The sequence below is a fragment of the Vipera ursinii genome, assembly GCF_947247035.1.
Source record: "Vipera ursinii genome assembly, chromosome: 2".
Lineage (NCBI taxonomy): Eukaryota > Metazoa > Chordata > Lepidosauria > Squamata > Viperidae > Vipera > Vipera ursinii.
Window position 1 is genome coordinate 121,585,032 of NC_139513.1, and position 12,245 is coordinate 121,597,276.

The 12,245-nt window shown below is 39.3% G+C and overlaps 1 protein-coding gene across 1 annotated transcript in view; it reads right to left on the reverse strand.

Moving 5' to 3' along the window:
• Nucleotides 1–2,599: 2,599 nt before the first annotated feature.
• NHERF1 (NHERF family PDZ scaffold protein 1) overlaps nucleotides 2,600–12,245 on the reverse strand; it is a 71,451-nt gene continuing 61,805 nt past the window's right edge. Inside the window, exons 5-6 of the mRNA XM_083353141.1 lie at nucleotides 10,287–10,385; nucleotides 2,600–8,548 (exon numbers count right to left, since the gene is read on the reverse strand). Coding sequence (XP_083209267.1) covers nucleotides 8,381–8,548; nucleotides 10,287–10,385 — 267 coding nt within the window. The 3' untranslated portion in view covers nucleotides 2,600–8,380. The remainder of the gene's footprint in view (nucleotides 8,549–10,286; nucleotides 10,386–12,245) is intronic.

The following is a 12,245-nucleotide window of genomic DNA, read 5'->3' on the forward strand; positions in this document are numbered from 1 at the left end:
AGAGCACAACTTTCTCCTTCTGTCCTGGCCACTTTTTACAGAGGCACAACTGAGAGCATTTTAACAAACTGCATCATTAACTGGTTTGGTGGTAGCAGTGCCTCAGATAGGAAGTCCATACAGAGAATGGTAAGGACAGCTGAGAAGATCATAGGAAGTTCGCTCCCTGGTATTCAGAATGGGGCTTATAAGCGCTATGTGCTTAGAGCTCAAAGCATTGTTAGAAACCCCATACACCCACTTTACGGTTTGTTTCTGTTGGTCCCCTCTGGGAGGAGGTTTTGAAGTATTTCTAGCAGGACTACCTGATTCTGTAATAGCTTTGTTCCCTATGCCATCCGTATAGTAAACTCGCAAGATTCATTTTTGTCACCATGCACATGTATACATAATCCGGACTAGACTGTTGTTTCTCAGTATCATATATGTGGGTATGTGCATAATTCTGTATTTATTTATTTTTGTCATATTTATGTAGTGTATATTGGAGGTGGTGACCCTTTGAGAGCTGTATGCAATGAAATTTCATTTTAATGTATGCCGATTAGTTTACATTCACAGTGGCAATAAAGTTATTATTCTATTCTTCTTTTCATAGAGGCAGAAGCAAGATAGATGGCAGCCAATCACTTACATGAGAAAAAAGCCATGAGATTCTTCTCATAATCATACCTATTTAGGATATGAGCTGAATTTATTTCTGTCTAAATTAATACAATGTTCAGGGGAGGTGCGGATTAACTTCAACCTATGCCCCACATTAAAGCATGTTTAAGGGGGTATGTGTTTGTGTGTGTATGAACAAAGATTTTATCCCAGCACTATCACATCCTGATAAATCAAGTGGCACAAAATTGCACACCCTAATTTATGCTCTCAATGCTATTTCCTTTCTATGTTTCTTCTTGTTTGGTGTATGTATGTTTGGGTCAAATGCTATTTTGCTACTCTACTTTTATTAATGGAATCAGTTTTGCCCTCCTCTTCTTTGAAGAAGAGGAGTAGGAAAAAGACATATCATTGTGAAATGAATGGAAGACTGCACTGTGGAGAAAGAAATACAAATAGAGAAATGCCAATACTCAAAGTCAAGGTAGGGTTATCTGTAAAAGAGACGGTTAAGAAGCTACTTTGGTTAAGAAGTGTGGGAGACAGAGAAGAACTATCAACTGGACATCACTGAATATTTTAAAACTAAATTCATTTCTAGTGGCCAGATACAAATAATCAAAGGATGTTCTGATTTCATTCCTGTGCAGAAATTGTGAAGGTAAAGGCTAGTTTGCCTCAAATCTGAATATATGGCTGTATTATTGTAATTTTATTGACAACAACACAGAAGTGGTTTGTCATTGCTTTCCTTTGGAGGATGAACTGTTAAGTTTCCTAGTGTAGTTTATAGCTCTGGTATTTCTTGAGTTTCTCACATCCAGGCCAAAGTTTGCTTAGGTATTAATCTCCAACAAGGTCTCTTAGATGTTGCCATGTGTCACGGGTAGGACATATAATTAAAAGATGGAAGGAGCATGGAAATAAAGAACATTGGCAGTAATGAGAATCCTTCAGCACATTTGAGGAAAGAAAGCACGTGTGATTTTTCTGACACAATCTACTTCTTTTTAAATTACACTCCTGAGCTTCACATGAGGCTTAAGGTCATGCTGATAAACCAGGAGATGCAAGCACATGTTCATTGAACCACAAATACATTTGGATAACTGCTGTCCTTGGTGCCTCATGGGCAAAGATGTCTTTGTAAATCCAGTCTTAATCTTGCGATGGAAACTCTATAACTCATGCTGGAGACACAAAAACACTTTCCTTCATCAAATTAATATTTTAGGGACCACTACGGTGGGAAGGTAACAGCGGTCCTTGTGCCTTTGGCGTCTAGTCATGCCGGCCACATGACCATGGAGACGTCCTCGGACAAACGCTGGCTCTTCGGCTTTGAAACAGAGATGAGCACCGGCCCCTAGAGTTGGAAACGACTAGCACACATGTGCGGGGGAACCTTTACCTTTAGGTTCAGGGCCTACACTTGCTGAAGAAGCAAATGAGGAAGGGAAAACAGAACACCGTGGAGATAGCTTCAAGCTTCTTACCCATCCAATGTATAATTTAGTTCAATTTGAGGGGCTGCCACAAAGAAGAGGGGGGTTAACCTATTTTCTAAAGCACCAGAAGGCAAGACAAGAAATAATGGATAGAAACTAATCAAGGAGAGAATCAACCTAGAACTAAGGAGACATTTCCTAACAGTGAGAACAATTAACCAGTGGAACAGCTTTCCCTCAGAAGTTCATCATTGGAAGCTTTTAAGGGGACTGGACAACCACTTGTCTGAAATCATATATGGTCTCCTTGAGCAGAGGATTGGACTAGAAGACCTCCAAGGTCCCTTCCAATTCTGTTATTCTGTAAATGAATATCAAGTTCTCAGACAAGATTCTAGTCTACAGAATCAGCTGTACTTAACAACTTAAGCATAATGTTTGACCTTCAATTTTACCTTTAATGAAAACTGATTGCAAGAAATATTGAATCCAACATGTCAAGAAGATCAACCTTTACCTTAAGAGTAAATTTTTAATGATATTTACATTTTAATGATATTTGTGGAAATTTGTGTTTCTAATTCCAGACTAGTCAATGCATAAGTTCAGAGGTACAATGGAGACAAGAATTATTTAGGAATCTATGAAGGAGGGGGAAAAGACAACAGTTGTGGCTATAGTTATGGCTGTTTCAGGTTCATCACCGATGCTCAGCTGAGTGTTTGGAGAGCTCCAAATGGGGTGAGAATAGGCCAGCATAAGTGCAGCTCCTTCCAACCTCTTTCTTCAAGTAGCAGCTCTGGAGAGGAGTTTTACTTCATGCTTGCTCGACTCTGAACATTAACAAAGCAGGCTTCAGGTTGTAACCACCGCTCACCGCACTCACATTCAGGCATACAGAAGTCTTAGGTTCTCCATACATCCTGATAATCATGGCCTGGAGATACCCATCTAAGCACATTTAAAATAATATTAAAACATTTTCTGAGATATAAAAGAGAAGATGAAATTTAAACAACAACAAAAAAGATAAAAGTGAAAAAAGTATAAGATAGAAACAAGAAAAGTTGCAAAGAAGCAACTCCAGATCCTCTTTACAAAATTTACAGTCAAATATAAGTTCACACCTCCCTCTTTAAAATTACATCCTCTCTTCTTCCCATTATTCAGTCCTTTTGAATCAACAAATCCATAAATTACCAAATCATTCCATTGTTTCCCCAATTCTCAGCAAGAGGTCCATAAAAGCTTTCAAATCTTTAACAAAAGTACATGTTATCTTGTCCCCGATCAAACAGCTCAATTTTGCTATTTCTGCTAATTGCATCATCTTCACCTCTATTGTGGGTGTTTCAGTATTTTTCCATCTTTGTGCATTCAATAGTCTTGCTGCATTTATCATATACAAAACCAATCTTCCATAGGTCTTTTCTTACGGGCTATCCATAAGTCCCAATTCAAAAGAAGTTCAGGTTAATATTAATCTTTAACGTTCTCTCTATCATGTGTGTTTGTATCCAGTTTTTTGCACACCATGCATGGTTAAATGATCCTTCACGTTTTCCTTATTTCCAACAATGATTGGAGCCATTAATCAAATTTAGAGGATGCTGCCTCTGTATCATCCCCAGTTCACCATGGGTACAGCCATTTATATTCCAAAACAGCAGTGTTTTCTTCTTCTCCCCACACAAGGCTTGGTGCACAAATGATGCGTAACTGTTCAGTCATCATCCTGGTAATGACATAATCAGGGACTGGATTCTGCTGAACTCCTATTCATTAGGTGAGATTGCTGCAAGCATAACCCTGTCTCTCCCACCATTTTTAGAATAGAATAGAATTGGAATTTTAGCATCAGTTGTAAGAGAAAGTTGATTTCTGTTGAGACAACTTTGTTCTTTCTTCCTTGTTTTGCTACCTTGGAGCATATATCACTTTTGGATATTTGGAAGCCAGGATAAAATTGACTAAGATCTTCCAGCTCCAATGATAGAAAGAAAGAACATGTCTGCTAGTTTGCTAGAGGACTGGTAAAACTCTGCCCAGCTGACAGGACAAAGTGTGTGTGTGTGTAGGGGGGAAATTCTCTTCAAATGAAATGTGAGCTGCCTCCTACTTCATCCTGCAACCCTCCTCCAATCTATCAGGTGGGCTACATTTGGACAGAGATTTACCAGACTTTCAGAAGCTTGGCAGACTTGTTTATTCTTCTTTCCAGAAGATCAACAGATTTGCCCTCAGAAAAAAATCTAAGTGAGAATTTACTGGGGTGAAGCACCTCAGAAACTAGAGCTTCCATTTCATGGACACCTGTCCCCCCCCCTTCTGCACACGTTTGTGCACACACACGTGTGCGCACACCCACCCACCCACACCCACTCACACACATTGGATAGGGGCGCTACCCTTAAAAATGCTCAAATAATTAAGTTACAGACAGGATTACCTGCTTCTTTACTGAGGTAGATTAGAGTTTTGTCATAAGCACACTGACATATTCTTATGCTGACTGAGAGGAGGAGGAATAAACATTGATGTGGCTCTGCCAATCACACCTTATTGCAACCTACCATGATGGGATGAGGACTTTTCTGAGAGAAACAACCTACATCCATGCACTGGCTTTCAGTGAAAACACAAAGCCTGTTCCCCCCCCCTCCAAACAGGATATGGCTAGCATTTCTAAAGCTGTTTCTAGATGTAGTTCTTGTTTGCATTGCACTTTATATATTATTGATGCAAGAATAAAGTCCTGATGCTCTGGAGTTCATGACATAAATGGTAAGTTGTTATCATTTTCCACTGCAGTGGACATTGCACTTAGTAGTCTGGCAGGATTTGTTAAGCAAAGGCAGAAAGTTTAATATCTACTTATCTGGGAATAAGCTGTACTGTACACAATGGGATTTATTCAGTCATTAAATTTGCCTAGGATTGCGCCGTAAATGACACAGTTTTCAGAGAACACGTGAATTAGCTGAACAACCTGGTACACTGAGGAATTATAAAGCAGGTTTCAGCCTATTAAATGCTAATGCTGATTTGATATGGGCCAAACCCTTTATATTATTACAGAGTTTAAGATTTGTGCGACAGCTCTGGCCCTACAATAAAACTGAAATAATTGGCAAACTGATGTCCTGCAGATAATTTTTCCCTCTCTGGCAAGCAGATGGTGAAAGCTGGACAATCAAGCCTGGCCTAGTTAAGCGGAAACAATTTGGTGATTTTAATGAGTATAGGGTGACTCTTTCTAAAAGATTATTGGCTTAAGGTTATTAAGGTGTCATTAGGAATTCTTCAGAGATTTGAATCTGGTATTGCTCCATGATCTACCCTCATCCCCACCTATCAGTGGGCCCTGCCCTTTGCCCTTCAAAAGCAGTTTGACTTGTAATTAGAAACTTCATCACAAGCTATTCTCAATATCATGCAAAGCTGGATCTGCTGGCTGTTCTTTCAGGCACAATATTAATGTTGTATGAACACATAAAGATGGTGGGTTTTCAAGGCTCTCTGAAAAGAAATTGCAAAGCACTTTTCATCAGGAGGAGAAAAAGTCAGAGCTCTAAAAGCAAACATACTTCAAACAGTCTCTCTAGGACAGATCCTGTTTACTGTTCATGATCCTGAGTAGCAGGAATAGAAAGGGAAATATTTTGAAATGGAGAGTTCAAGACGGAAGCTAAGTAAAATAGCTGTGCCCAGAAGCCCTTCACATTTTATTGGAGGCCCCACTGGTAGATTAATGTAATCAACTGATTATGCCATAAACTTCCAAGGACTCCAGTCCACTTCATCAGGCAACTGATGGGTTTATTATCGTGCATTTGATTAAGTGAATAATAATTCACAGAGGCATTAAAAATGTTGACTTTTAAGGTTCCATATGGCTCTTGGCTATTTTTGCAGCAACAGATTAACCTGGCTTCTCTGGCAACCATTTCACAAGAAAGTCCTTTGGGGCCAATGGGATGCCACCAATCGGCTAATTTATAATTAAGTTAGCAAACCTCAAGCACTCCCAAAACCTTGTGATACTTCAAAGCATCTTTGAGATCAAGCAAACCTAAATCTGATCAGTGCCTAAATTGGGAACCACCTTGGATTCACATGTAAACTGCCTGTATCTATCCTAAACATGGATATTTATTCTCTCCTGCTCTAATGCAATCATTTTTAATAACTTTCCAAAAAGAAAAATCAGATTGGTCAACCCTTATCAAGCAGGGTCCTTGAGGGCTTTAATGAAGAATGGGAGAGCCATTTGATAAAGCCTTTGCTTTCCTGATCTTCTTTGGCCTTTGCCTGATTGCCTGTTGTAAAATGTTTCCCAAGTACAAGGCCCGACACATTGATTTGAAAACTACTTGAGATAACCATATTATATCACACAAAGGACTTACTGACAGCAAACAGTACACCACAGAAAATGATAAGGCAGGTCAGTCTTGTGGACAAATTGTTACCCTACTCTTACTGGCAACACCTGATTCATATGAATGCAACATCATAGATTCTTACCTGAACTTTCTGGCTAAGAGTGGCACATTGGCCTTAAAGGCATAGATTGTTTTAACAAGACTTCATTCTACAAACACATCCCTTTAAATTTATAGATCATGCTGACTTGTGTTTCTAGTTTCAAGCAGAAGCAGATCCTGTCATGCATTTCTCCAGTCCCAGGAACAAAGCTAGGCTGAAAAAGAGGCTGATAAGGGTGCCAAGTTTCTCCTGCCTATTGCCTTGTCAATTTTATTTTTTCTTTTGGTTGAGTATTGACATGGCTTTGCTCACCTAACTTGGCAGAAAAAAAGAAAACAATTGCAGGTAAGATGGTGATTTCTATCTCCCCAAAGTCTGATATATTATCCAGTCCAATATGCAGAGACATGTTTTGGAGAGTGGAAAATATTGTGCGTGTGTTATTTGTGTTACATCGGTGAGCTGCTGGCCTTGGATTTACAGCTCTCACTATGGCCCAGTTAAGGTTATAAGTTAAGTTATAAGACTTGAGATATTGGCTAGTCTTACGTAGACTTCAGCTTTCACATACGGTACATTGTGACCTGTGTATGTGACTGTACAAAAAATACTTAATTTTAAATAAGCACACAAAATCAAGGCAGCATTTTGTTCCAATAAACAGATTCTCTTGCACTTGACATCAAACATTAATCAAGGAAAACAAAAACAAAACAAAACCTTATGGAAGAGGAATGATTTTTATACTATACAGATACAGGGAAATGAGCCATAATTAGAAAACAATTCCAGAAATGAAACACTATATCAGTAAGTTGTTAATTAATCATGATTATTGAGAACCCTGATTGGCTCCATTTCTGGAGTAAATTGAGCGCAGGATATTATCCTTGTGTGCTTTCAACTGCTGCATTAGGTACAACTCCTGGTCACATCCCCTGGCCAAAAGAAAGCAAATCTCACAGGCTCTCTTTCAATTATTCCTCTTCCCACTCTTTGAAAGCTCCAAAGCACAAAGCAAGAAGTATTGGGTCTTGCCTACTAAGCCCAATCTTGCAGTGGCAATCCAGGAGTGTCTTTACCAAAAAAGAGAGAAGACAATAGAGCATCAGAAATATTTCTCTCCAGTCGCAGCAGAGCAGTTCCTTGAAAAGAGGACAGAGCACTGCCTCACAAAAGGATGTTCATTTGTAATCAAATTAGGAATTAAAGTACTCTATGCAAGCTTAGACTATTGTCCCCGATGTGACATAGTCTGGAATAGTTCAATCAGCATCTAATGTAATTTCTCTGAAGAGAGCCAGTTGAGATCTACAGGGATTAATGGTTTTAGATGTTTAACTTCAGCTATCCTAAGAGTTAATGGACCTACAGTATAGCTATGCATCACACTGTCCCCCTTTTTCAGCATGACACCTGACATATGACATCCTTGTCCTGTGCATACATTCTCTTTGTATATAGATATGTGTATGTATATATCTTCTACTACAGATCCAACAGAGACACCAAATTCATACTGGATTCACATCCACAAGCTAGCTTAAGCTATTTATATAGAGGGTGTGTGAAAATGTCTCATCATCCTCTTTAAATAACAACTGCTTCTCCAAAATAGTGCGGCAGAATAATCAGGCCCTATGTTTGCCCTTTCAGGTGGCCCAGGGCAAGACAAGATCTACATTTCCAAGCAAAGGGAGAGGAAGAGACGAAGGGCAAGGAAATGTATCTAGGGGGCAGGAATGCTTAGGAGAAGGGGAAGGGGAGGCATAAGGGGAGGCCAGATTTTCCAATATTGCCCTTACATCACCTCCCTGCTTGAGGGTTGAGTTACTTCACAGGTTGCTAAAGAGTTCGTTTTTCTTGCTCCAGTCCATTTGTGGTGCCCGTTTGCTGGTACGTTTCTGATGGGCACGCTCTTTGGCTACTGCCAGGGGAATGTCCCAGTCAAGAATGGGATTGGATGTGGTGCTGAGCTTCTCCTCCTTCTCATGAGAATACAGCTGTAAGAACGAAAGGGTGCAAAAACAGACAATGGAGTACCCAGAGGTTATCAGCTCTTCTGCATGACCCAAAGCCAAGGCACTTATTACTGGGTGCACTTACACCACCCATCTCTCTATCGTTTGTCGTAGTCACAAGTATGAAGTCTATGAAGGCACCTAGCAGGTAGATTATTTTTGTCTCCTCCCGGTTGGTATTATAGGGCCTAGAATATTTTGGCCTGATGCAGGATGGGAAAAGGTTAACCTTAAAAAGGGTACCTTTAACTTTTTTTTAATTATTGTTATTGTGAACCTATGAGAAAAAGAAGAAGCCAAATTACAATGGAAACACTGCAGCAGAAGCAGTTGTGACTTGTGGGTCCCTTCTGCTATCCTGCTCTGTGACCACAGGCTAGAGTCAGAGAGCAGTGAGGTGCGTCATTGTTCTTTAATTTCCTGTCCGGGTTCACACAGCCATGACTATAAGCCAGGGGTCTTCAAACTTGGCCATTTTATGACTTGTGACTCCTGCTATAAGCCATGATTCTAGATTGTGGTTAATGTTCTCTCATTCACCCTAATTCATATTTCATTTAGCATGCAAACACATCTGTTGATCGCTATTCAATTGTTAATTTTTGTTTTAAAAAAAAATTACTTTAAGCACAGGTTAGCTTTAGGCTGAACAAATGAAATCAAAGTAAAAGTCAGTTTGGTCTAGTGTTTAAGCCACACAGCCATGCCCAAAGTGGTTCTACAAGACCACACTATAATTTGCAAAAAGGATCCTATCCACTTTGGGAGCCTGCAGAAAAAGCCTGTAAGGCTAGACTAAATAACTCTCCTTTAGGCATTCACGGAATTCAGCCTCATCCACTTTCGGGACCACACTCACACAGTATTAAAATATGCCACATTTGGGATTTTCCACTGGATACATACAGAAACGGCTTGGGTGACCCTGGCTAATATCAGATTTGCTTTATGGCCAAAGGGGATATTAGTCCTTTTTTTTTCAAAATACAGTTCTCAAAGAAAAGTAATGATACACAGTTCCAGTTTGACATTATATTCTTAATCTAAATTGATGCCTCACATTATTGCCCCTGAAATAACTCTCCCTAGAGGCAATTAGATCCTTAAATTGGTGTTAGATGCAAATAGCAAATCAGCTCCCTTCAATTGTTTTAAGCAGGAACATCTTACAGTTCCTGATCTGCTACCAAATCTCCAATAGCTATTTCTCACCAAATTAAAAGTAGAAGCATTTAACAAACTTCTTTTTAAAAAAAGTATGGGTAATGTAATCTTTTCAAGCAGCTGCAAAAAATAACTGCAGAAGTTTTACCTGTTATCACTGACCCATTGTGGCACAGTGTTTAGAATGCAGTATTGCAGGCTGACTCTGCTCACTGCCAGGAGTTTGATCCTGAGTCAAGGTTGACTCAGCCTTCCATCTTTCCATGGCTGGTAAAATGAAAGCCCAGATTGTTGGGGAAAATATGCTGCCCCTATAAAGTGCTTAGAGAGTGCTGTAAAGCACTATGGAGCAGTATAAGTGTTATTGCTATTGCTGTCTTATTAAGAGAAAAATGTTTCTTCTACCAAAGAAACTGGGACCTGGTTTCTCCATCACTGCAAAATAGCACCATAGGCATCCTTTTGGTCTTTGAGATAGTCGAAGGAATATTTACCTACACCGCTCCGCCTCACTCATCACCCCCATTTGCCTACTACATCCAGACTGTGTTCATACCTCAATGGAAGGTTCACTTAGAGTTGAAGAAGGAGACACGGTCATAGGGCTAGAAGGGCTTTCAGGAGTAATCTCTGATTGTTCATCTCTAAGGTTCCCCTATAAGTAAAAAAGAAAAACTTGAAACTTAATGGCAGAAGAAGGCTCTTTAAGCAGTAGGCATAGCTGTCATGGTTCCGACAGATGAAACTCTTCAAAGAACTTCGAGGCATTGTTTACCGTTAAAGAATCTTTATTCAAGTGGCATAGCATCGGCACGTACATGTAGAAGCCAAAATCTGAATTCCCCTCCCCTGAACACATAGTATCAAAGCACAATTCCCTCCTCTAATCAGCAGTCATAAATCACATTCTCCAATTAGTTTGAAATGCAGACTTTCTCTCCAGTTCTCCAACCCCGCCATTTCTTATCATCTCTTATTTCAGACAACCTTGAATCATACACTACTATGATATTGTTATGTCTAACTAATTCCCATACACATTCTTCCTCCTCCACCCAGTATCATCTAATTCTAACTCACAAGTTATAGAAAAAGGCTGCATCTCCATATGTTGTCAAGGCAAGAACATCCGATGTTAGCAGCGTTGACAATAGCATTATTTCAAATTAAAGGCAGTGGAACTGAACACATTTTATTGCAATGCTGTCCTTTAAAGCATTGCAATAAAACGTGTTCAGTTCCACTGCTAGTCCATTCTTGTTTTGCTTTATGAGAATTTGAGGAATATCATGATGATTTCATAGTCCTATTTCCCAACTGAATGGTTAACTGCTATCCCACATTAGCTTCCCATAAGGGACTGGTCAGTCTGTCTAGTCTAGTAAACACCCTGTGTCCATTCTTTCTTCTCAAGATCATTGTCTGCTGTATCAAGATTCATTTAAATTCTCTCCTGACCTGCTGGCAACAAGGCCAGAAAAAGTCTTATTAACATACAACACAAGGGTAACAAGTTGATTCAAAAGAATTTTTCTTGCAGAATTCTGAGCTGTGGGGGCAGTAGTAAATCTTCACTTTCCCCGGGAACTTTTAGTAGGGGGGAATGTTTCTTTATTTGACCAAGAAGCTGTATGAGCTATCTTTTCTGTTTTGACCAATTATTTGAGGACATTAGAAGCAATATAGAATTAGAAAGTAAAACAGAATGGATGCCACAGAAGCTATTTTGGAAAGGGGGTGACCACCCAATGAGTGGGACATCATGTCCAGCAGCTATTATTTTCTTCCTCTGCTAACTTCATCTCTTTTTTTAAAAAAAAAATATATCAAGGGACCAGAAGCAGCATAATTCTTCCTCACAAGTTAGAACAGATTCCCCTTTCATGTTACTTGCCTTTGGACCAATAAATTTTTAATCCACTTGGGAAAACATTTTTCCCCAATTGTCTTTACACCAATGACTGTATTCAGATGCTAAAAATGACCAAGAATTATTGCAATGAGCCACTCCTTTTCCAGTTCTTCTGCTTCCCCTATTTATTACAGTTGATCATGCTGCCAAAAACTCTAAAGTATGAATCATGATTAGGAAAAGCAAGCCAGTTTGATAATTTCTAGCTAAAGGCTTGCTTGTTTCCACTAAACATAGTTAAAACTAACCGCAATTTGTCCAGATTTGAATGATAAGCAAATTGTTGAATAAAAACTCCCTTACAGCAGGCTTGTGTTGGGTATTCTCATAGTGCTCTTGTGTATACAGTACAATTTAAAGAGTCAGTTTCTGGTAAAAATGCTATGCAGGTATTGAGGTTTTGCTAAACTTTGAAAATTCTGGGAAAGAGATGAGCTGGACAAATTGGGAAAGAAATTACTGTGAAAGAGGAAAATTGAAAGACTGAAAGATCTTGAATTCTGTTGAAAGATTGGCCCAAGGAATATTTGTATTTCAGAATCTTTAAAACAAGACAATCTCTCTCTGAGTGAGATGGGTGGTCGAAAAATATGAGAAATATAT